Source organism: Apium graveolens, chromosome 7, assembly GCF_009905375.1.
Source record: "Apium graveolens cultivar Ventura chromosome 7, ASM990537v1, whole genome shotgun sequence".
NCBI classification, from domain to species: Eukaryota; Viridiplantae; Streptophyta; class Magnoliopsida; order Apiales; family Apiaceae; genus Apium; species Apium graveolens.
In genome coordinates, this window is record NC_133653.1 from 31,337,292 (window position 1) to 31,364,919 (window position 27,628).

At 35.3% G+C, this 27,628-nt stretch overlaps 1 protein-coding gene across 1 annotated transcript in view; it reads left to right on the top strand.

Moving 5' to 3' along the window:
• Positions 1-2,911: 2,911 nt before the first annotated feature.
• The window catches only part of LOC141673476 (uncharacterized), a 74,605-nt gene continuing 49,888 nt past the window's right edge, over positions 2,912-27,628 (top strand). The window contains exons 1-4 of the mRNA XM_074480226.1: positions 2,912-3,362; positions 3,456-3,734; positions 3,820-3,961; positions 4,236-5,312. Of these exons, the coding sequence (XP_074336327.1) occupies positions 2,912-3,362; positions 3,456-3,734; positions 3,820-3,961; positions 4,236-5,312 (1,949 nt within the window). The remainder of the gene's footprint in view (positions 3,363-3,455; positions 3,735-3,819; positions 3,962-4,235; positions 5,313-27,628) is intronic.

Sequence of the window (27,628 nt, forward strand, 5' to 3'; positions counted from 1 at the left end):
TGCGCGGGAAAAAACAAGAGTGAGGTGTATAGAGTACATCATACACGAGTTAGCCAATTAAATGATGACACGTAGTGTATTTTACCGCCAATTTTCCAGCCGTTACGGAAGTTAAGTTAAGAAAGAGTAAAAGGTTTGTGGTTTGACCTTGTCCGTAACGCCCGTTTGGTCTTTTTTCAAAAAAAAGTTGTTTTTGCCACATTTGGTAATTTTAGATTTAGATTTGAGATGTGCCGGATATTATTTATTGAGGGTTAAAATTGTAAAATATTAGATTAGCACCCGTTCAAATGCATCCTTTTAAAAATAAATATATATATATATATATGTTAATGGTTATTTGTTTAATAATACAATACAATCTTGTTGCCAGAAAAATATTTCAGTAAAGGTCGAGGAAAATACACGGGGTGAATAGGTAAATATGACTAACTAAGATTAGTTTTAAATTTTACCCGATAATAGCTTAATGAGATTTTATAAACAGTTCAATAATCTGACAATGATAGTAAGCTGAGATGACTAAATGCAGTGCAAAAAAAAGTATGCAGAAAAGTAATAAGAAAACACAAGAATTTTAGCCAGATTCGACCTCTAATACCCTATGGTCTACGTACTGGATCCCTTACCAACTTGGTAAGAGAATATATTATTGATCAATCAAAGTTACAACTACAAGATACAACAATATATCTCCCTTTATCCCAGCTGCTGATAATGTCTTGCTGAAACCCTATTTAAGAACCTGCTCTCTAAGTACTATACTACCCCGTAGTACACTCCTCTAGCAAGTACCACTAAACTCTTGTTTCCCTTAGCCAACTTATCCAGCAACTAATCAATACAATTTGAACAATACAAATCAATGATAAAATTTATAACTCAAACTATAAACTCTCTAAGATAACTAAACGTATATATAATTAAAGCTCAAGAGAGTATATGTTAATCAATAAGTTCAGGAGTTGTGAGTGTTCTTACTTGCAATTCGTCAGTCATAAAAACTGCAAGAAACCTCATATATAAACATACACTAACGTTCAAAACAATCTCAACAATTTACAACGGTTAGAATCCAATTCTAACGTTTAAATTAGTTAGGATGATTTTCAATGTTCAGGCATCCGTTTGATAGCAGAGAGAAAGAAAGAAAAACGATCAGAAAAAGTTTCTTCTGTTTTGAAAGAGTATAAAACGTTTTAAACAGGTTTGTAGGAGATAGAGTTTGAAAAGAAAACAAACTCCTACAAATTAGGAACTGTTTTAAAGCTAGAAAATATTTTATAACAGAGCTCTATTATATATAAAACACGTATAATATAATAAAGAAGTCCTTACAATTTACTAAAAGAAGTTCCTGAATTTTCTCCTTTAAAATCGACTTCCATGTTGATTCTGGACTATCCATCTTGGCTTGCTGTTATTCTGAAAATTGTGATCATAGTTTGTTGAGATAGATTACTGTTGTATGACAGCTTGCTGTCATGATACTTAAACAGCAAAGGCATTAAGCTGATATATCCTGCAAACATTCTCAAATACCAACATGATGGCTTGTTGTGTTGTGATCATCAAAACTAAGGAGTTACAGTTGATACATAAATTTCAAATTTATATTTAAATAAAAAATATTTATGATATAATTGGCATATATAAATTTAATAGATATATCATTCCTTTTTAAAAAAGATACCTAATATAATATCAAGTGAATGAATTTCAAACAAATTAATTATAAGATTGTTTAAAAAAATAATTAATTTTCGCCACATTTGGTAATGTTAGATTTAGATTTAGATTTGAGATGGACCCTATTAGGGCTGACAATGGATTGGTTATCCGATCTGCGAGTTAGTGAGTCGGATACAGATCACTTAAAATAAAAATATAATCTAATGGTCCCCTAAAAGTACCATATCCAACTAATCTATACCCTCCCACATACAATTTCAGTTTTTTCCCTCCGTTTTTAATTTAATTTTTCCCGTCAATCCGTAAGTTTTTTTAAAAATCCGATTTCACTGTATTTTTCTCCATATCTCAAAGATCGATTTGTATACCATATGTCTTATATTTCAAAGTAATTTAAAAAAAATGATTTCTAGTTTCTTTTGAAATATTGGTTTCTATTGGAATAGCCCTATATATATATATACTCTAGAACTTTACTTATATATATGTAATATGTATATATATAGAGAGAGAGAGTAAAGTACAGTGGAGACCTATTTATATTGGAGACAGGAGTGATAAAGAGAGCCAAACTCTTGAAGTAACTTACTTGGTGGCTAAGTAAATTCATGTTATAGAATATAGTTAATTAGGCCAGACTGTCATTTTTGTGAGCTACATATATAAATAGAACTGTTCATATCTCATATCTGTGAGCTTAAGATATCAATAAAATACTTTCTTCTTGCTTTAATCTCTCTCTACAAATATGTTAAGCTAACTCTATTAATGGAGTTGTCATGATATCAGCGCTCAGATCCTTTCATTTCCGCTCAATTACCAGTTGATTAACCTTGTTCAAGAAAACTACGGGATCTCTGAGTTTTTGTTACTCTCCTTCTATGGCGTCACCATCAACGTCTTCGTATCTTAACAAAACTACTGGATCTTCATTGGCAACAATAATCGATGCTAATCATCCTTACTGCCTTCATCCATCGGATCATCCAGGTTTGATCCTAATCATCATTACTCTCAATGAACAGAACTACAATCAGTGGTTTCGTCATTTCGATCTCTAAAAATTGTGTTATCTTCGAAGTTGAAATTAGGTTTTATTGACGGATCTTGTGTTAAACCTGTTAATAATCCTACTCTTCTTATGCACTAGACTCGATGCAATGATATTATAATTTCATGGATCCTTAATACTGTTTCTCCTGAAATTCGTCAAAGTGTGATGTATACGACGGTTGCAAAAGATATTTGGGATGATTTTTCTATTAGATTTGATCAAACTAAGGTACCTAAATTGTTTAATCTGAGAAAGGATATTGGATCTCTTACTCAAGGTAATTTGTCAATATCTGCATATTTCACTAAATTTCGCACACTTAATGATGAATTGGAAGCTTTGTCACCTGTACCACGGTGTGATTGTGGGAAATGTACCTGTACTGTCAATACGAAACTTGATAATTTCAGTAAGATAACAAAACTATCTCAGTTCCTTGTGGGATTAGGAGATCACTACACTTTTATTCATGGTCATTTACTCCTTATAAATCCGATTCTAAGTCTGAGTGAAGCTTACAGCTTACTTATGCATGAAGAAAATCAGCGAGATCTTGGTGCTAATATCTCTATGAATTCTAATTCTGTGGCTTTGTCTGTTAAGACGTCTAATGGCAGTCATAATGCCTAAAACAAGAATGTGAATTTTAACAATGTGAAACAGTCTTCAGCTGATAGCTCTGTGGTGTGTGAAGTTCGTAATCTGTCAGGGTATACTAAGGAAAAATGCTTTTGTGTTACTGGTTATCCTTCTTGGCATCGGCTACATGGCACGCCAAAACCACGCCCTAAATCTACTATCAAGACAGCTCAAGCTCATAATATCAGTAAAGACTCTTCTTCTGAACAACAATCTTCTGGAATTACCGTTGATATCTCGGGTGGTTTCACTACAGCTCAGTGTCAATATATTATGACAATGATCCAGATCGGACTCAAGGAATTGGCTGCATCCTCTAATCAGATGATTGTTCCTTCTCACATGGCTGGTAATATTCTTCAATATGTGTGTCATGCTAATAATCATCAAAGCTTGAGTGCTGACATGTGGATTCTCGGATTCGGGTGCCACAGATCATATAACACCCCACTTTGAGTTACTTACTGATGTTACCACTATTAACTCTATTCTTCATTTACCAAATGGACACACTACCCCAGCCACTCATATTGGCACTGTCTATTTGCATACTAACATTGTTCTCCATGATGTTTTGTATGTTCCCAGTTTTAATTACAATCTATTATCCATTCCTAAGCTTACATCTGCATCTTCTTGCAATGTCTTTTTACTAAAGATGCTTGCTATATCCAGGACCCTATCTTGAAGAAGACCACAGAGATTGGTGAACTTCAAGATTCCTCTACTTACTTCGACATCCACTTCACAGCTCAGAAAAACTACCAAATGTACCTATTTGCTCTACTGTTCAGTATTCATGTCAAAATACTAGTTCATCTGTAACTCTTACTCATCTTTGGCATGATAGGTTAGGACACCCCTCTGTGTCTTCAATGCAGTACTTACCAGCTTCTATGTACAATAAATCTGTACATTTTATAGAATGTGATACGTGCCATCTATTAAAACAAACTCGTTTACAATTTTCTGAAAGTTCTTCTAATAGTACTACTCTGTTTGAGCTTGTGCACATTGATGTATGGGTTCCCTATCATTATGAAACTCATGGTAATTGTAGCAAATTTTTAACAAGTGTTGAAGATATGTCTCGTGCTACTTGGGTTTTCTTATTTGCAGATAAAAGTCAAGTGCATGACTTACTAATTCAGTTTATTGCTTATGTCTCTAAGCAATTTTCATGTTCTATTAAAGCTTTTCGTTCTGATAATGGATCAGAGTTCATTAACACCAAATTACAGACTCATTTAGCTTCTCTTGGCATTATTCATCAAAAGAGTTGTACTTACACTCCACAACAAAATGGTGTTGTGGAGAGAAAGCACAAAACTATGCTTAACACTGCTCGCGCTCTCCGTTTACAAGCATCTTTACCTATTTCCTTTTGGGGCGATTGTATCCTCACAGCCACCTACCTCTTAAACAGAACACCTATACAAAAACTTCAGGGTAAAACACCATATCATGTGTTATTCTCCAAGGCCCCACTTTATGATCATTTAAAAGTTTTTGGGTCCTTGTGTTATGCCACTAACACGCAGCCTCACAAAGATAAATTCTCAAACAGAGCTCATAAGTGTATTTTTCTCGGGTACCTTTTTGCTCAAAAATCATATAAGGTCATGGATTTGGAAACGAAAAAGGTGTTTATTTCGCGTGATGTTATCTTTTGTGAACAGATTTTTCCTTTTCGTACTATGCAGAAGTCTGCAGTGCCATCACATTTGTTCAACAATAATCCTTCTTGTATTCATATAGATCCTTTCTGTGACACTATAGTGGTCCCTGTAGACCAATCACCACCTACTGCAAATATGAGTCCATTGTCCGACACATCTATTGTTCAGTCACCATCTACCGGTTCTACGGATTTACCTTCTCCTGTGGATCCTATATCTTCAGTTCCACATGTGGTGTCAACTCGACTGTTATTCCCTAACAATACAACAAAAATTACAGAAGGGGGGTTGAATGAAATTCTGGCTACTTTTTGAGATTTTAAAATTGTTCTAACTTAATATATATAACAGTGTTTGATTTGAAATAGTGCGGAATGAAAGAGTAATAGAGATCAAAACACTAAGTAATAAAACACAAACTTGAAAACTTTTTGGTGGATTTGAAAGTATCCACCATATATATATATCAGATTGAGAACTCTGTGAAGTTTTGAATAGCTCACAGCTGCTTTACAAGTTAAACAAACAAAACTACAAAGAAATTCTTACAGAATCCAGCTTTATATGTTTCTCTGAAAAATAAGCTTGCTTAGTTAAATGTTCTACTTGCTACACTTGGTTTATATATCACCAAGTTACATGATAGTAAGACAAGATAATAAAAAAAAAACTATATGTAGTCTAACTCCATGCTACTTCATTACTCTATTTCAGCATCTTTGAATATCTTCACATTAGTATGCAAATGGTAATACTTCTTTATTCTCAAAATCCTGCTTAACAGGCTGCCACATTCCTTTTGCAAACACCCGATGCATGTGATTGTGTTGTCACTATCAACAGCTATTTTGAATATGATCATCCGCCGGAAGTAAGTTGGACATCCGTCGGGAATATGTTGATCATCCGGCGGGAGCCTTGTAGATCATCCGTCGGGAGTCTATCTGTCACTTGAATCTATTTCACTTATACAGAATTATAAGACATCTCATATTTACAATTAGTCAACTTATTATGCATATCAATCTAGTAGTCAACATGACTTAGAGAACCCTACACAATCTACTAGACTAATACATGTTATTTACAGAAATGTGCTACATTACTTATTTGTTACATAAGCTACACTCTCGATGGATGTCAAATTGTCATCCGTCGGGACTATAAAGTTCATCCATCGGGACTATATTAGATCATCCGTCGAGAGCTACAAAATTCACTAAGTCAAATCTACTAAGGTGTTTTGTTTAACTTATCATCAAGTTCACAACATATTTCTAACAATCTCCCCCAATTTATGTCTACTGGAATTTTAGCTATAAATTAAGAAAAATTTGATAATAACAGAACACTCTAAATTGTTGGATTTTAATCGCAGCGGAGGCATGACAAAACACTTTTACACATATAAAATCCAAATAAAAGCATACAGATCATGAATAAAAATTCGAGGGATCGAATCTAACCTTTAAAATAATTCAGAGACAACGATCAGAGATCCTTAGCAGTTGCTCCTCAAGTGTGAAGCACTCCACCGGTATCCACCAAGAAAATGATGTTAAGGAGGAGGAAGAAGGTGGAGAGAATTGAGTTTTCCAAACTTTTTGGGTTTTTTGGGGTTCGAATAAAAATAGGGTCTATAATAGTGTATTTATAGGCAAAATTTTCAGCTGAAATTTTCCCATAAATATTATTATTATTATCCCATTTATTATTCTCATTAATAATTAAAACACCTTTTAATTATTAATCCTTTTTCTAAACACTTTAGAAATAATTCTCTCTCTTGATTTAATTTCTAAAAATTAAATCCTTTAATTAATAATATTAAGAACTTTTCTTAATTAATTTATAATCAATTAAATCTCATTTAATCAATTATTAAATTTGCCAATTAATTATTTATTTCACAAATAAATAATTATTAGCCATTATTAATTAATTCCTCCACCATTAAATCATTCTCTTTTTATGGTGTGACCCTGTAGGTTCAATATTAAGCCGGTAGTAGAAATAAATAATAATAAAACTATTTTATCATTATTTATATAAATTCTCTAATTTATTAAATATGATTAATTAATTAATCACATTTATTCTACATCGTGAGGGATACTTCTCAGCATATCGCGACTATTCGGATAATATGAATTCACTGCTTAGAATACCAAGAACCTATTCAGTGAATAGTTACCGTACAATAAACTCCTTCTACCCTACAATGTCCCGATTAAATACAAGGCATGGATCTCGTGTCAAGCCTATCTAATTCAATCACTTGCTTACCATTTACTATGCTTAGTTCTATGCAAATTAGAAACTCCTTTCTAATTTCATTCACTCTGGCCAGAGATTCCTGAACTAGCATAAGTGGATCAGCCTTGAACATTCGCTTCCTTCACTGGAAGGGGTAGATCCTTTATTGATCATACACTATCTTCGTGTATAAATTTTTATACCCAGTAGAGCCCTAATAATTGTCCCTGGAGACTAAGAACTAAACCAAAGCATAGTTCAGTGTACACAAGATGACTATGATGACCTCAAGTCTAAGGATACTTGTACAACTATCACTATATGAACAACTGCTGACACGTGAGTGAACTCCATCAGTTGTTCAGCTGTGCGAGTCATGTTAAGTGAACTTATTCCATAATAAGCACCTACATACTAACTATAGTGTCACCACATAAATGTCTATGAGAACAGACATCCTTCATAATGAAGCAAGCATAGTATGTACCGATCTTTGCGGATTATTAATTACCAGTTAGTAATCCTACGACCAGGAACTATTTAAGTTTAGAGTCTTTTAGGTCTCACTATTATGATCTCATCATAATCCATAAAAAGCTTTACTCTAAACTATGGTATATCTTATTTAAACACTGAAATAGATAGAGCCCGTAATAAAAACAAAACAAGTCTTTTATTAATATCAATGAAATCAAAACTGATTACACAAGAAGTTATTCCTAAATCCTAATTCATGATTGGACTTAGGACATATTCCTTTCAATCTCCCACTTGTACTAAAGCCAATCACTCTGCTATCTAATACCCATCTTGTCTTTATGCCGATCAAAGTGACTTTCATAAAGTAGCTTTGTGAGTGGGTCTGCTATGTTGTTATGTATGTCAACTCTAATTCAATACAATACAAGCAATGTTACCGCGCTCCCACTAACCCTTTTGTAGACGCATGGTTCATCTTCGTTTTTGATAAAATCAAACTCTTTGATTGTCTCATCAAAACGAATGTTCTATCTTTCGAGAAGCTTGCTTTAAACCACATATGGTTCGCAGCAGCTTACACACTAGGTTTTCATTTCTCTTGGAAAGAAAACCATCTGGCTATTTGCCAGATCTCATAGTCGTAGTAAGCAGCAATCGCAAGCAAAATCCGAACTGATTATAACAGGGCTACAGGTAAAAGATTTCATCAAAGTCAATCCATTGCCTTTGTTTGAATTCTTTTGCCACAAGCCTGGCCTAAAGGTCTCCACCTGGCCATCTGCTCTAATCATTCTTTTGTATCCCGTATACATAGATTTCATTCCGGATTTCATGGCACTATGCCATTTCTCTGAGTCAACACTACTCATAGCCTCATTATAGGTTACAGGGTCGTCATCATCAATGATCGACAACTCATTGTCATTCTCAATGAGAAGGCCATAATACCTCTCAGGTTGGCGAGACACTCTCCCTGATCTATGAATGGGCTGTTCCACAAAAGGTTATTCAGTCAGAACAGGTGTTTCCACTCGATCTGTAGTAGTTTGTGCTTCTTGAACTTCATCAAGTTCAATTTTGCTCCCACTGTTTCCTTCAAGGATAAACTCCTTTTCCAAGAAGGTAGCATGTCTGGAGACAAACACCCGATGATCGGTGTAAAAGTAATACCCTAAAGTCTCTTTAGGATATCCCACAAAACTACATTTTACGGATCGATATTCCAGCTTATCTGGGTCAACTTTCTTGACATAAGATGGACATCCCCAAATCTTAACGTGTTTAAGACTCGATTTCCTTTCTTTCCATATCTCATACGAAGTTTGAGGAACAGATTTTGGAAGGCACCATATTCAGTAAATATGCTGAGGTTTCCAATGCATAACCCCATAGGAATACTGGAAGATTTGCATAGCTCATCATGGACCGAACTATGTCTAACAAAGTTCGATTTCTCCTTTCAGATACCAATCTGGAGGAGTCCACTGGGAGACTATACCATTTATTTTGAGATAATCTAGAAACACTCCATTAAAGTATTCACCACCTCGATCTGATCGAAGAGTTATAATACTATGTTTGGTTGTTTCTCCACTTCATACTTATACTCTTTGAACTTTTCAAAGGCTTCAAACTTGTGTTTCATCAAACACATATCCGAATCTAGATCTATCATCTATGAAAGTAATGAAGTATGAAAATCCACCCATGGCTTGCTTAGACATTGGTCCACATACATCCGTGTGTACCATTCCTAGCAAATTTGCAGTCATCTCTCCATGTCTACTAAATGGAGACTGCAGTGCCACTATGAAGTGAGATTTTCATCATCTCTTTTCTTTTATTAATTTGTTCAATCTGAAGTAAATTATGTCACATTTATACAGACCATTATTTAAAGTACCACATCCATAAAGAATATTATCTCTAAGAATAGAACATTCATTATTCTCAATAATAAATGAAAATCCAGCCAAGTCTAACATGGGAATAATATTCCTCACAATCGAGGGAACAAAATAATAATTATTTAAAACAATAGTCTTGCCCGTAGGCATATGTAAATGAAATGATTCTACATCTTCAGCAGCAACTCTTGCTCCATTTTCCATCAGTAGAATCACCTCCTCTTCCTCAAGAGTCCTACTTCTCCTTGGTCCCTGCAACAAATTGCAAATTTGAGAACCACAGGCGGTATCTAATACCCAAGTAGAAATTTAATTTAATGACATATTCACTTCTATCATGAACATACCTGAATCAGAAGCGGTAGTCTCACTACCCTTTTTCTTCTTCAATTCTGCAAGGTAAACCTTGCAGTTCCTCTTCCAGTGCCCCACCTTGTTACAGTGAAAGCAAACAACTTTGCTCTTGGGGTCTTCAGCTTTTGGTGGAACCGGCGTTTTCTCACCTACTTTCTTCTTCTTGGAAGAGTTCCTCTTCCTTTCTTAGGATTGGAACCTTCACCAATTAGAAGAACAGAACTCTTCTTAGGGGGAAAATTCGATTCCGCAGTCTTCAACATGTTGTGGAGTTCAGGCAGGCTGACATCCAACTTATTCATGTGAAAGTTCACAACAAACTACGAGAACGAACTCGGAAGCGATTGCAAGACCAAGTCTTGGCTCAGCTCCCCATCCATGGCAAAACCAAGTTGTCCAAGACGTTCAATCAAATTGATCATCTTAAGTACATGGTCATTCACAGATGATCCCTCAGACATCCTACAACCGAACAACTCCTTCGATATCTCATATCAAGCTGTCCTCCCCGCCACATCATACAACTCTTATAGATGCATGAGGATAGTGTGAGCATCCATATGCTCATGTTGCTTCCGTAGCTCAATGTTCATGGAAGCTAGCATGATGCATTGAGCAACATTTGCATCATCTATCCACTTACGATACACAACATGTTCATCATTATGTGCATCACTAGCAGGTTCAGTAGGCTTAGGTGAGTCAATCACGTATTCCAGCTTCTCAATCCTGAGAACAATTCTCAAGTTTCGAAGCTAGTCAGCATAATTAGGACCAGTCAATTTGTGAGCATCCAGTATGCTCCTGAGTGATAGTGCAGAAGACATAACGTACAAAGTAAATCTGTAAATGATAAACACATAACAACACTTAGCAAATATTCGATTTCATTTTAAAAACACTATATGAATCGGGTCTTTATTCATAAGTGGCTCCCACTAGTTTACCTAATTTATTCAACCCCCTACGTGAAAAATTAAGCATTCATAATGCTAGAGGGAATAGGGATCCTACATTCCATTACACAACCCCGGCTGTAGCACGAACCGCCATGTAATGTTCAATAGGCAGACAACTCTTGTCAATTACATCTTATATTATTCCCTAATCAAACTTTAGCCTCTTGAATAATTGAGTCTCGGCTGTAGCACGACAAACTCAATATTCTAAGTCAAGTCTAACCCAACATTCCGTACAGTTGAATCAGTCCCCAAAGGCCCACGGCTGTAGCACGTACCGACCTTTAGATTCTTATTCAATGTACACATCTCTATGTAATAGACAAGTATTTCTTATTTCGAAATCAAAGCCCCCGGCTGTAGCACGAACCGACAATGATTCAAAAATAAGAACTACTTTTCTATCATGTTGGAAGGCTATGACCGACACAAGCCCGTTGTATCATTGGCCAATTACTACTTGATATTATTTAATTTTAGAGGGATTATATTACGTAACAATCATAATCATATTATAAGGAAATTCTTCCTTTTACATTAAATATTTCAAATCAATAATCAATAATCAGATGATTCCCAGATCGGGTGGAGCATTGTTAAGAGGCGTCACTTAATAACCCTTTCTTACAGATAGAAATCTGTTGTTGACAGAATCATCCTTTCTCTCATATCGAAAATTCATATTCAATTACGTGTTTCACAAACACAAGAATCTCATGATTGTATTCATAATATTGTTATTAAGGTTATGAAACAATTTCACTATACTAGGTTGTCTAACAAACGCCTTATGTTCATTTAAGTTCACCTAAATCTATCATCGCATGATAAACTAAGCATATATCACATATATCAACATGAATAAAAATCAAGTTAGGCATGTTACATCATCTAGCACATTAGTCTAAGCATAATACATCTCTATGTATCACATGAAGCATTTAAAAGCAATTAAAAACAGTTAAAAACAGCTTTAAAACACTTTCAGAAATATAAACAGTTCAAAACTTTTATCTAAACTAAAATTGATCACTCCATTAGATCCGTCTCGGAAAAACGAATCCAACGGTATATTGCACGCCCAAAACGGAGTTACGAAACTCCCAGAAAATCAATTTTAATATGGACAGTCGGGCTGTAACGCATTATAGGAACGCGTTACAAGCCCTGTAACGCATTCCGGTGATGCGTTACAACCCTTTCAACCAATTAAAAGGTGTAACGCACTCCGTAAATGCGCCACAGGTGTGTAACACATTCCCGGAATGCGCGAAACCCTTATATTTTTTTTTCTTTTTCAGCAGCAGCCGCCGTTGCCTCGAACTCCGCGCCTGACAGCCGTCCTTTTCTGTGTCTTTCTCCCTGCAACATCACAGATTATTCAGACAAGCAATACAAACATATATATATATATACTATATATACATATATTTACTTATTTAATTACGAATTTTAATTACATGAACTTCAAAAATTCATAATAAAAAATCTATCCATCATAAAATTATGAAAAAAATACCCAGACGATCTACAACACTTGTAGAACCCAGATCAACATTCAAAATTATTCTGAGAAATGATTTCTCATCAGACAAAATTAATCCATGATATAACTTGTAAAAATCATAATTAATTCATACAATCACATAAAATTCTGAAATTTTTACCACAGATCTATATGCATACAACCTATGCTCTGATACCATTGTTGGATTTTAATCGCAGCGGAGGCATGACAAAACACTTTTACACATATAAAATCCAAATAAAAGCATACAGATCATGAATAAAAATTCGAGGGATCGAATCTAACCTTTAAAATAATTCGGAGACAACGATCAGAGATCCTTAGCAGTTGCTCCTCAAGTGTGAAGCACTGCACCAGTATCCACCAAGAAAACGATGTTAAGGAGGAGGAAGGAGGTGGAGAGAATTGAGTTTTCCAAACTTTTTGGGTTTTTTGGGGTTCGAATACAAATAGGGTCTATAATAGTGTATTTATAGGCAAAATTTTCAGCTGAAATTTTCCCATAAATATTATTATTAATATCCCATTTATTATTCTCATTAATAATTAAAACACCTTTTAATTATTAATCCTTTTTCTAAACACTTTAGAAATAATTCTCTCTCTTGATTTAATTTCCAAAAATTAAATCCTTTAATTAATAATATTAAGAACTTTTCTTAATTAATTTATAATCAATTAAATCTCATTTAATCAATTATTAAATTTGCCAATTAATTATTTATTTCACAAATAAATAATTATTAGCCATTATTAATTAATTCCTCCACCATTAAATCATTCTCTTTTTATGGTGTGACCCTGTAGGTTCAATATTAAGCCGGTAGTAGAAATAAATAATAATAAAACTATTTTATCATTATTTATATAAATTCTCTAATTTATTAAATATGATTAATTAATTAATCACATTTATTCTACATCGTGAGGGATACTTCTCAGCATATCGCGACTATCCGGATAATATGAATTCACTGCTTAGAATACCAAGAACCTATTCAGTGAATAGTTACCGTACAATAAACTCCTTCTACCCTACAATGTCCCGATTAAATACAAGGCATGGATCTCGTGTCAAGCCTATCTAATTCAATCACTTGCTTACCATTTACTATGCTTAGTTCTATGCAAATTAGAAACTCCTTTCTAATTTCATTCACTCTGGCCAGAGATTCCTGAACTAGCATAAGTGGATCAGCCTTGAACATTCGCTTCCTTCACTGGAAGGGGTAGATCCTTTAATGATCATACACTATCTTCGTGTACAAATTTCTATACCCAGTAGAGCCCTAATAATTATCCCTGGAGACTAAGAACTAAACCAAAGCATAGTTCAGTGTACACAAGATGACTATGATGACCTCAAGTCTAAGGATACTTGTACAACTATCACTATGTGAACAACTGCTGACACGTGAGTGAACTCCAACAGTTGTTCAGTTGTGCGAGTCATGTTCAGTGAACTTATTCCATAATAAGCACCTACATACTAGTTATAGTGTCACCACACAAATGTCTATGAGAACAGACATCCTTCATAATGAAGCAAGCATAGTATGTACCGATCTCTGCGGATTATTAATTACCAGTTAGTAATCCTACGACCAGGAACTATTTAAGTTTAGAGTTATCATCTTTTAGGTCTCACTATTATGATCTCATCATAATCCATAAAAAGCTTTACTCTAAACTATGGTATATCTTATTTAAACACTTAAATAGATAGAGCCCGTAATAAAAACAAAACAAGTCTTTTATTAATATCAATGAAATCAAAACTGATTACACACGAAGTTATTCCTAAATCCTAATTCATGATTGGACTTAGGACATATTCCTTTCATAAATATACTGATTAAAAGATAGTAGATAAAACTGACAAGTGCTACAAGTTTATTGAAAATTGAATAAAGCAAAGTGTTCAAAGAGTTCTCACAATCATTATCAAGGTGCTCCTCTAGTCTTAGCTGATGATTTCTACTTCCTTGATTGTCTGGATTTCTTCCCAAGCTTCCTGTCATTCTCTTCTATTTGATTCTGAAGTTATCTGTGGAATTCTAGTTCATCAGCTTCAGATAGATCCAGCTTTTCTTGCATTTCCAATAGAGTCTCATTGCTAGAGATACTTAATTGGTCATCCAGTCTGAAGAATCTTCTAACACCCTTGTTGTCCATGAATTCCATCAGCCAATAAGGCCTCAAATGCACTCTTCTTCCTGTGAAGGGAATTGTTAGAGTTCTTGGAAGTGTATTCTTGGATTTATAACTCCTTAGATATTCTATCTTCTTTTAGGACCAATTTCCTAGCAGTTACATTGAAACCAAAGTTTTTCTTGAAGGATGAGAAGACCTTTATCAGTACAGATTGGCTTTCTTGAAGAATCCTGTGAAGTGGCCATGTGAATTCTTTCCCTCCCTTGTACTTAAACACCAGTCTTTCAGGAAGATGTCTATAAGCATCAATCCCTCTTACTTCTTCCAATTCATCCAAGTAGAGGTTTATATTTGAAAACTCCTTGATGTCATAGATATATAAAAGATCTCCCTTGCTGACTGTAGGTTAAGATTTGGTTAGGGTATTGGCTCTGAGAGTCACAGGCTTGAGCTTTTTGGTTGCTCTTATCTTTGTTTTCTTTGGCTTGTTAAAGATAGGTAAATTAAACTCAGGAATTGGAAAACTTTCCCAGTCTATTTGCTCATCCTTAGAAATTATAGGTTCACCATGAAAATTCTTTGTTGGATCTGCCTTGAATTCCTCATGTACCACTGAGGGATTGGATGTGTAACACCCCCAGATCCGGGGTCGGGGATCCGGGTCGTCACGAGTTCCATTTCCCTTAATAACACCCAATCTTAATAATTACTCAACTACTCTGTACTGTGACCCCACAATAAACACACACACCACACGTTATAGTCTCAGAGATGAACATCCAAAAATAACCACAAGTCATTTTATTCCACAATTATCTGCCAATACACCTTAAAAGGTTTTCTGAATAAATTTACATTTCTTTGCCATTATTACAATTCATAAATATAAATAAATCTGGTACATCAAAAGTTGAAAGCCTAGCCTATTGGTAGTTCCTACCTCAGCTACGACGGCATCAATGCTTCTAGAAAACTGCGGAACGTCTCCTAATCGCTTGCGAATCGGGAGCTTGGTTCTGTTCATCTTTTCTATCTGTTATTGTGTGATGAAAGAAGAAAGCAAGGGTGAGCAGCAAGCCCACCAAAATAATATGTATAATGATTAATAGTATATGAGCCTTCTCATAGTACTCATGAAAGTCTTGGTCAAAAGAAATGAACCAAGTTGATATCTTAATGCGATGAAGTCGCAAAATATTCAGTATATATACATATATACTTTTCAAAATCTTGGAAGTCCTCTTCCATACATAATATACACAGAGTTCCAGTTTATAACTGTATAAAAATATTGTTGCAAGGTGATCTTATATATCTAACCTTGTCTCAACGTTTTTTTCTGAAAATCTTTGTCATGCATAAGATAATCATTTACTAGATATAAGTTTAAAAGATGAAGTTACAAGATACTCCAATATACTTATATCTTTTCCAAATACTACTTGAACTACCACCATTCAAGTTATAATTAGTTTCAAAAGTTCATCACGTAGATGAGACTACAAGACCAGATTTGAATAGATTAAATCTTTAAAATATCATCAAAATAAAATGAAGTTACGAGATACTTCATTTGATGCAAACATCATTTTGAAAACTTGACCCTGCCAACACTCAACAATCGCCCAACCATAGCCTTTCTATCGAAGTGCTCTGGGTAGTGTTGCAGAAATATCCAATTGGATGATGAACTCATTACGGGAGTTTGCCGCGCCAGGAAGACCACTTACGATGATCAGTCGTAGTAGTACAACCCCACCATTTTCTACATGTAGAGGAGAACCTGTCGGATTTACTTGTCAACCGAACACTGAACTCCTAAGGAATGGACCGCCTTAGCGGAACTTCCAGGCCATTTGGGCCAATATAAAAAGGCTGGGCCGGCGCCACTCGACCACTTACGCCACTCCTAGTTCAGATGAAATCCATGACTCTGAAACGTAAAGCTCGTTCCCCCTTTTCCCAAGTAGAAACTTGTTGATACGGCTCCACCAAAAAGTCGTATCTAGTTGGAAAGGAGAACTCACCGATATTTCCCAGGCGATGCCTGTTAATGGATTAACTTGTTCCAAGAATTTTTACTTCCCGAGTGTTGGGTAAGTAATCGATTCATTTAACAAAACAGCAACCTTATTGCGAATATAAAACACACCACAGAGCCGGATCCCTCAGGTTTTGAGCGAGTATTTAAATCCCCTTCGAAAGGAGGATCTTAAATATAAAAATGAGTTTTAGGATCCGCTCTAACTTTTAAAAATCATTTTGAAGACTCGCAAAACATTTTTAAGAATGTTTGGAGTGATGCTGATTTAATAAAATAAATCAATCCCAATATATTAGAAAATATCTGAATATTATTATTTAAATAATATTTCCATAAAGAATAATCTTTATAAAAATAATTGAAGTAGAAGTTTTGAAACTTATATTTGAAATGAATATTAAATATCCAAAGATATACCTATACGAAAGTACTATCTTTATTTGAATAATCAAAAGTGAGTTTGATTATCGACACCTTATTCTTTAATAAAATAAAGAATATATCTCAGCAAATAATCAGAGTCATAGATCCTCAAATAAATATTCAAATAATATTCAATAAATAAAATAAGCTGAGTCATAAGCCCTCGAATGAATATTCGAAATAATATTCATTAAATAATAAGCTGAGTCATAATACCTCGAATGAATATTATAAATAATATTCATTAAATAAAATAAAGGAGTCATACATCCTCAAATGAATATCCAAGTAATATTCAATAAATAATATAAAGGAGTCATAAGTCCTCGAATGAATATTCAAGATAATATTCATTAATAAAATAAAGTTATCGAATAAACCTTATTCGATTAATAGTTTTGAAAACTATAACCATATATATATATATATATATAAAATCTACTCGGGATCCTCGACTCCCGGTTTTAGAAAATGTTTTCACCTTTGGGTCCCTATACTAAGGGTATATGTAAATTACCGCTATTCTCTAGCATAGGTATTATCAACTGAACCAACAGATATATATATATGACAAGAATACGAAACAGGTATGCATATATATACCATATCAGCATGCTTCAATATATCGCAAAATTTGCTAATTAACCAACATGCATCTATCACAAGATAATGCATATACATATATACATCACAACAACAGTATAACGGGTAGAAAACTTGCCTGAGCGACTTGGGGGTTACGAATGGCTCTGGACGAGTCTGGTAACCTATAAGCAACAAGTAAGTTGGAATTAAACCAAAGTCACTTGTAAATCTATACTTTAACTAACTTAGACTCTAACGCTTATTTTGCGCTTACTGACTCGCTTAAGTCACTCGAGTAGCCTCGGCTCCACCATTTTTAATAATTTAACCTTTACGAGTTTTAAAGCGATTCCCTCGCGAGTGTCTTACCAACTACCTAACACACTTACCATAAATATTTCTTACCCCAATTAGTCATTTAAGGTCCTTAACCAAGGTTTCAAAGTAAGGCGAGGGGAAATGTTTCGTTCGCGAAATGCCGTTACTTAAAACGGTCGTTTCTCCTAAACCGTGCATCGGAATCGAACGAACTACATATCAAAACAAAGCTCGTAACATGAGCTATCTAAAAATGGCAGTGGTCATAATCTAGCAGGGGGTCCTCGGGTCCTAATGTTATGCACAAAAACAGTCTAAAGAAAATCGGACGTTACGACGGCTATGTTTACGCGATTACCAATATTTAAACTACTCCAATTAACCACCAACCAACTCATAACCATCAATACAACAAAACTTCACCGAAACCATACCACATCAGTCCATAATCTCCAAGGTTTTCAACTCAAACAACCACAATCAAGACCTATGAACTATAATCAAGCTTCAATTACCAAAACACTTCCAAATCAAACCAAACTACTAATAATCACAATCCATGCTTCTCATTTCACAAAACCAACCATTAAACTTACTAACAAATAAAGTAAAGGCTAGGGTTTGAAGTTTATACCTTCCTTGGGAGGTGTTAAGTTGCTAGGAAGCCTTAGGGAGCCTCCTACAAGCTTGATCTTTCCAAAGAAATCAAGAACACAAAGTTAGGCTTTGAAGTTTCTAAAAGTCCGATTTAAAGAACTGTAAAAATGAGGGTCTTACCATGATTATTTGGACGAGACTTGTGAACAAGAGTTGTAGGCCATCTCAATACCTTTTCAATGAGCTATAGAACACAATATTTGAGTGAGAAATGAAGGAGATACAGCAGTTTTAGTGTTCTGGTTCTGTTTTGGCCGAGAGCATGAAGAACAATGCCTTGGTTTCTTTTTGATTTTGATGAAAAATGATTTGCTTGGCTTGGTTGGTTTGATTTTTGTGTTTGTTTTAGTAAATGACCTAGTTGCCCTTGATTTTGTGTGGTTAAAAAGCCACCACATCTCCTTCCTTCCCATATCATGCTTGTGTCATCCTCATGATGTCATCCTCCCCTCCTTGTCCTCTTCTCATTGGTTGGGTGACATCATCCTCTCTAATCCCTTTGATTAACTTCCTAATTGTTTGCCTAATGACCGCTGATCTGTTATACGGTTCGCTTAACTTTCGTTTTCGTTTATCGTTTGAAGGATCATACCCGGGATCTTATTACTTAGGTTCCCTTAACCTTTCTCAATATATTATATTCCTTTTATGATCCTCTCCTATAATCCTTTAATTTAAATCCTTTTTATCCTGTTACCTTTTTCTCAAATCTTTCCGTATCTAGTGTATTTCCGGGAAAAACCAAAGTGTTCGGAATTGGATTCTGACGATCTTTACATACACTTATATACTACATAGAGTACTAATAAAATCTCAGAATATCCATATCAGAACCCCTACATAGTGTGGCATGAAAAGTTTTCTCATTCAGCAAAAACACTATTCATAGGGGTTTCAAAAATTTCCCAAAAATTGGGGTTATTACAGTCTCCCCTCCTTAAAAGGATTTCGTCCCGGAATCAGATAGAAAATGAATAGGGATACTCTCTTAGCATTGCACTTTCTAACTCTCGAGTAAATTTTCCCACATTGTGGTTCTACCATCAAACTCTTACTAGTTTGATAACCCTTCTCCTAAGCACTCGTTCCTTTTTACTCTATACCCTTCCTGGTTGCTCCATATAGGTTACGTCTGGTTGCATGTCTATGCGCTCATATGCCCCTATTTGTCTGGCATCCGAATTACACTTCCTTAACATTGATACGTGGAACACGTTATGAACTTGCTACAGGTTCGGGGGTAGGGCTAGCTCATATGCTAACTTCCCAAACGTCTTAATATATCCAAGGGTCCAACAAATTGTAGACTTAGCTTTCCTTTCTTTCCGAACCTCATCAATCCTTTTTCAAGGGTTTCCAAGGGGATACCTATAACATTACTAGGCCCCCTATTTCATACTCTTTGTCCTTTTTGAGTCAAATCAGCATACCTCTTATGTCCATCTTGGGTTACTACCAGCCGTTCTCTGATTAGATCTATTATATCCCTGGTCCTTTGGACTACTGCGGGTCCGAGCATCTTGCGCTCTACAACTTCATCCTAACATAAGGGAGATCGACATTATCTTCCCTCAAGGATCTCATAAGGTGACACCTCGATAATGACATATGATCTATTGTCGTGATATAACTAAATCCGCATTAAGTGATCATTCCAAATTTTTTCAAGTCTATTGCACAGACTCTCATTATAGCGTTTAGCATTAGAGCTTTTGCTTCTCAATACCCATTCTTTTCGAGTTCGTAATCGCTACTACCTTCCGTTCCTAATATTATACTGGTTATACTTTTGCTCGTTAGCGTTCTATAACCTTTTAATAACCACGTCAACCTTAGTATTACGAATGTGTTCCCATTCTGAATACCACCATAACTTTACTACTCCTTTTTCAGCTGTTTCTATTTTCGAAAGCTTAATCCTTCATATAGAAGTAAAAGAATTTATTGAGAGATCACTATGATCATGAACACTTGTTATCTCGCATAGTTAGTACAGAAGGTGGCCAGCCTTTAGTACTTGACAAGCAATTAAACAATAGTTGGTATCCTACTAGGCTTCTATCACACAGATAGACAGTCATTCGGCAATACCTCCCCTTCTGGAAGGGTTGTTCTTCTCAACTTACATGAAATGAAAAGAAGAGAAAAGAATGAAGTGAAGAGAATTGTATATATAAAAAAAATATACTGCCACAAAATATCTGGCTTGGAACCTACCTCTGAACTATAGAGGTTTGTCATAGGAGAACAAAACATATACGTATTTATATCAGCATCAAGTATTATAGCATCGTATTTCCCATGCCTAAATATTTCTATTCCGTTCATCATTCTATGGACCCATGCTCTTCCTCGAGCTTATACACAATCACCTTTGAAACTCCCTCGACATCGAAAATCGAATCTGGGATCTCATTCTAGACCTCATCGTTACTAGAACCCATTTCTATACCGCAACCTTCTTCGTATAATAATACGACTCTCTATTGATAAGAAAGAATAAATATTCACTAGGTAGATACTCTACTTAATTAGTCTATCAATGATAACTTATACACTACCACGACCCGATTAGTGGTACTCAATCTCAACATCCATTCCAATACAACTCTCACGGTTGTAATCAGCTCGTTACTCGCAGAATCATTGCTGCCTTACTATGGTCCACCACTGACCCACTGTCATCATTCACTTTCCATGAAATCTTAATAGCTAACCATACGGAGTCCATACATGTCGTATCAAATCCTTCTAAGGAGGTAACATAATCACCATTTCTGATTCATGAAGAACACTCCTGATCTCAAAGGTTCGTTTAGTCCTTTTGAAACATGGTCCAGGCTCATTCTCAAGATAGTACCTTCTAAGATAGATAGCCCGCTCATGGCGATTACACGAATTAAACCTTTACCAACTACTATTACGACTGGGTATTGCACAGTCATCAGAAGGAATGTCAATCTTCCAAACCATAATACAACCTTCACAGTTTTAACCATCATCACTGTATTCTTTTGGCACAAGCGCCTATAATTATCCTCTTACCTTTAAAGTGTCGGCCACCTCTTTGGCCTTTCCTGATAGTAAAATTTCCTTACATTCAATGTCACTTTAACCATCTCCAAATAAATTTTCTACCTTATTTCAATCACAGCTTATGTGAAAATGCTTTCCTTAAAATCTGATGAGTAAAAAAAAAATCACCATTTTTCCATAAGTTATTGCCTCAGTCTTTAGAGGTTAATCACTGTCATGACTGACTCTCAATCATAATTAGAACATCTTTTATCTTAAGTCCTAATTGCCCTGAATAATTTCGACCATTACTGGTTCGATCCATACTTTCTCATGGTTTAACACGTGCCCCACTTGGCAACATTATAATTACGTCATATTTCCTTTATCAACATTTTTATTCTTGAAAATTTTGAATATTACCTTTTTCCTTGTAAAACCTCTAAGGTTATCCTTCAATCGTTCCTCCTGTATTCCCTAAATACAGGGCATATTAAAATACCATTTACTATTACTAGAACCATTGTCTATATACTTCTGAAAAATTTCTCCACTGATTCTTAAAGGTTGTTGCTACATTAACCCTTTCCAAATCATACTGTCAAAACTCATACTGTCCCTATTAAGGGTGAAATTCCAACCTTTATGCATTCCCCTAGGATTCATTTTAAGTTACCGATGTTCTATCCTTAATTCCACCTTTAAAAGGTACCTGCATCCTTCCATGGATAAATCAAGTCATATATCCCTGATAAGGGTGTCTTATTCAATCATTCCCACCTCGATAGTCTATACCTAACTTCATAATAGCATCCTTATTCAAATTGAGGTCAATCCATATGGCCTCCAAAAGATAACAATGGTCATCCACTTTTCTTTCTTGATTTGGTAATGATAACATGGATGTTCTGGAAGATATTGGTCATGTTCAACGTGAACTTCTTCTTAATAATTCCTTATTTACTTTTGTTGTTTATCTCAACAGTCATCTCAATGTTGGGATATCTTTCATATCTGGCGTCTCCCTTTCTGGGTATCATGCCACCGGTCTTACACTTTACCTTCTTGAAGGTCACTTCCTTCACCCAATTTTCTTAATTTCTTACTTTCTTGTCTCCTCAGTCTATCCGCGTCTCATTATTTATCCTTCGAATTATCTCAAGGTTTCCTCGAATCTTCCCAACTTACAGGGGATAAAATATATGTATCTCTTATACCTTCAACCATCAATTTAACTCATGGTGAATCACTCTCATCCGGACGATTACCTACTTTTCTATTTCTATTTCTATGAGTCTTTAGGGTTTCCTCATACCCAACTCCCTTATCATTCCTCAAACTCTCTTGCCTTTATATTCCTTTCTCTTATCGTTATTTCATGAACCAACACAACATAAGCATTGATTTCAAACATCCCGTCATTCTGGATTCGTGTCTTCAGAATGAATCTTGATAACTTTTACAACTTAGATTCATAATTCATCATACTCGTCTGCCTTTGTTCTGGCTCTTAAGCTTTTACACTATCTCCATAACCTTGAGAAGTACTTTCCTGAAAATAATTGACTGAACTTAAATCAGTTTATTATAATCTCTTGCTCCGTGCCTTCCTTGGCCTTTCACCAGCGGGTGGTCTCTCTCTTAGGAGGGTAAGTGACAAAACAGTCTTTTGTGGTTCGTCAATCATTTAGAATCTCAAATGATTCATCTATTTCCTTTAGCCAGGCTCTTGCCTCGACTGGGTCAGCTTGTTCCTTGGAACTCTAAGAGCTTAGCGACTTAAAGGTCATGAAAGAATTTCCCACCGCACTGTCTCCTCAGGGTGGTGGTTGGGGATAATAGTCTAAGTTCTCTTTAGACAGGTCCATGAATTGCCGTATAGGGGTACCATCTCGGGTCTCCTATCCTTACTCGACTTTTGTTTCCTCAGTCTAAATATTTCTTCCTACTCCCCATAATTGGGGTCATCTTACATAATTTAAATCCTCATTTTCCACTTCATCATGTTATGGGTTCCTTTTGTCTTGGTGGCAACCTCCCTGACTATCACGTTCAGGGTTTGCTCTAACTCTTATTCCTCAAACTAGCTTTCATCTAAGATTTCATCTTTAAGCTCTTAAACCTTTGGAACCCAAATTCTATAGGAATACCTCATTATTCCCTTATCATCACTCTCGGTATTAATCTCATACCTATTTGTTGGCTCTCTGCCTTCATTCATCACTTTTACTGGCACAATATGTTCTTTTCCAATACTTCGGGCTGTATTGCAATCTCAAACAGCTTTTCGGTACCGGCTCCGGTTACCTTCACTACTATTTCCATTTTCTCAAAATCTCTTATAAACTCTCCAAAAGACATTATCATCTTGAGTCTCTCCTTTTTACTAAGGGCATCAGCCACCATATTGGCTTTCCCCGAATGATAAAGAATCTCCCAATCATAATTCTTGATTAGCTCTAACCGCCTCCTCTGGCGTATGTTGAGCTCTTTCTACGTAAGAATGTACTAGAGCTCCTATGGTTTGTGAATCTCACACTTCTCTCCATACAAGTAGTGCCTCAAATCTTTAGGGCAAAACTATTGCCACGAGCCCAAGCTCATGGGTGGGGATATCGAATTTTAAATTCCCTTAATTGTCTTGATGCAGACGCGATTATCTTGTTGTGCTATATAAGAAGCACCCTAATTCCTTATGCGAAGCGTCACTTACAAATCACAAAATCTCATTTTCCATCCGGCAACGCCAACATAGGGAACGTCACCAACCTTTGCTTCGGTTCTTAAAAGTTGTTCTCGCATTTCTCTGTCCATTCGAACTTCTCAGTCTTACGAGTAAGCCGCGTTAAAGGGGCTACTATCTTTACAAACTTGAACGAACCTCTGGTAGTGACCGGCCAATCCTACCTCTGGTAGTCGACCCAACCAGGGTCATCAATTCATCAGTGGTCCTTTATCCAATCTCATCAGGATCCTCCATGGGATCCTCCTCAGCAACTATCCCTTCTAGGACAACATCCTCAACCGCTACATCCTCAATATCAACATCATCCGGTCCTGCGTTAGGACGCTCTATTGGATCCACAATCTGATCTCCAATTAGTAATAAAACATCATCGCGTTGATGTTCCTCAACTTCAGGGTTCGGAGTCCCGCTACCATATACGATAACGAACTACGCTTCTATCGCTACATTTATAAGGGTTCCCATAAGGGTTTTAACTGTCACTACTACGTTAGGTAGTCCGACTATGAACTTGGCAAGAGTTCTTATTATCTTAGTGAACTTATTATCTTAACGTCCCATCATCTCTGAGGTTTATAACGCTTGGCTCTGATACCATTTCTGTAACACCCCCAGATCCGGGGTCGGGGATCCGGGTCGTCACGAGTTCCATTTCCCTTAATAACACCCAATCTTAATAATTACTCAACTACTCTGTACTGTGACCCCACAATAAACACACACACCACACGTTATAGTCTCAGAGATGAACATCCAAAAATAACCACAAGTCATTTTATTCCACAATTATCTGCCAATACACCTTAAAAGGTTTTCTGAATAAATTTACATTTCTTTGCCATTATTACAATTCATAAATATAAATAAATCTGGTACATCAAAAGTTGAAAGCCTAGCCTATTGGTAGTTCCTACCTCAGCTACGACGACATCAATGCTTCTAGAAAACTGCGGAACGTCTCCTAATCGCTTGCGAATCGGGAGCTTGGTTCTGTTCATCTTTTCTATCTGTTGTTGTGTGATGAAAGAAGAAAGCAAGGGTGAGCAGCAAGCCCACCAAAATAATATGTATAATGATTAATAGTATATGAGCCTTCTCATAGTACTCATGAAAGTCTTGGTCAAAATAAATGAACCAAGTTGATATCTTAATGCGATGAAGTCGCAAAATATTCAGTATATATACATATATACTTTTCAAAATCTTGGAAGTCCTCTTCCATACATAATATACACAGAGTTCCAGTTTATAACTGTATAAAAATATTGTTGCAAGGTGATCTCATATATCTAACCTTGTCTCAACGTTTTTTTCTGAAAATCTTTGTCATGCATAAGATAATCATTTACTAGATATAAGTTTAAAAGATGAAGTTACAAGATACTCCAATATACTTATATCTTTTCCAAATACTACTTGAACTACCACCGTTCAAGTTATAATTAGTTTCAAAAGTTCATCACGTAGATGAGACTACAAGACCAGATTTGAATAGATTAAATCTTTAAAATATCATCAAAATAAAATGAAGTTACGAGATACTTCATTTGATGCAAACATCATTTTGAAAACTTGACCCTGCCAACACTCAACAATCGCCCAACCATAGCCTTTCTATCGAAGTGCTCTGGGTAGTGTTGCAGAAATATCCAATTGGATGATGAACTCATTACGGGAGTTTGCCGCGCCAGGAAGACCACTTACGATGATCAGTCGTAGTAGTACAACCCCACCATTTTCTACATGTAGAGGAGAACCTGTCGGATTTACTTGTCAACCGAACACTGAACTCCTAAGGAATGGACCGCCTTAGCGGAACTTCCAGGCCATTTGGGCCAATATAAAAAGGCTGGGCCGGCGCCACTCGACCACTTACGCCACTCCTAGTTCAGATGAAATCCATGACTCTGAAACGTAAAGCTCGTTCCCCCTTTTCCCAAGTAGAAACTTGTTGATACGGCTCCACCAAAAAGTCGTATCTAGTTGGAAAGAAGAACTCACCGATATTTCCCAGGCGATGCCTGTTAATGGATTAACTTGTTCCAAGAATTTTTACTTCCCGAGTGTTGGGTAAGTAATCGATTCATTTAACAAAACAGCAACCTTATTGCGAATATAAAACACACCACAGAGCCGGATCCCTCAGGTTTTGAGCGAGTATTTAAATCCCCTTCGAAAGGAGGATCTTAAATATAAAAATGAGTTTTAGGATCCGCTCTAACTTTTAAAAATCATTTTGAAGACTCGCAAAACATTTTTAAGAATGTTTGGAGTGATGCTGATTTAATAAAATAAATCAATCCCAATATATTAGAAAATATCTGAATATTATTATTTAAATAATATTTCCATAAAGAATAATCTTTATAAAAATAATTGAAGTAGAAGTTTTGAAACTTATATTTGAAATGAATATTAAATATCCAAAGATATACCTATACGAAAGTACTATCTTTATTTGAATAATCAAAAGTGAGTTTGATTATCGACACCTTATTCTTTAATAAAATAAAGAATATATCTCAGCAAATAATCAGAGTCATAGATCCTCAAATAAATATTCAAATAATATTCAATAAATAAAATAAGCTGAGTCATAAGCCCTCGAATGAATATTCGAAATAATATTCATTAAATAATAAGCTGAGTCATAATACCTCGAATGAATATTATAAATAATATTAATTAAATAAAATAAAGGAGTCATACATCCTCAAATGAATATCCAAGTAATATTCAATAAATAATATAAAGGAGTCATAAGTCCTCGAATGAATATTCAAGATAATATTCATTAATAAAATAAAGTTATCGAATAAACCTTATTCGATTAATAGTTTTGAAAACTATAACCATATATATATATATAAATATATATATATATATATATATATATATAAAATCTACTCGGGATCCTCGACTCCCGGTTTTAGAAAATGTTTTCACCTTTGGGTCCCTATACTAAGGGTATATGTAAATTACCGCTATTCTCTAGCATAGGTATTATCAACTGAACCAACAGATATATATATATGACAAGAATACGAAACAGGTATGCATATATATACCATATCAGCATGCTTCAATATATCGCAAAATTTGCTAATTAACCAACATGCATCTATCACAAGATAATGC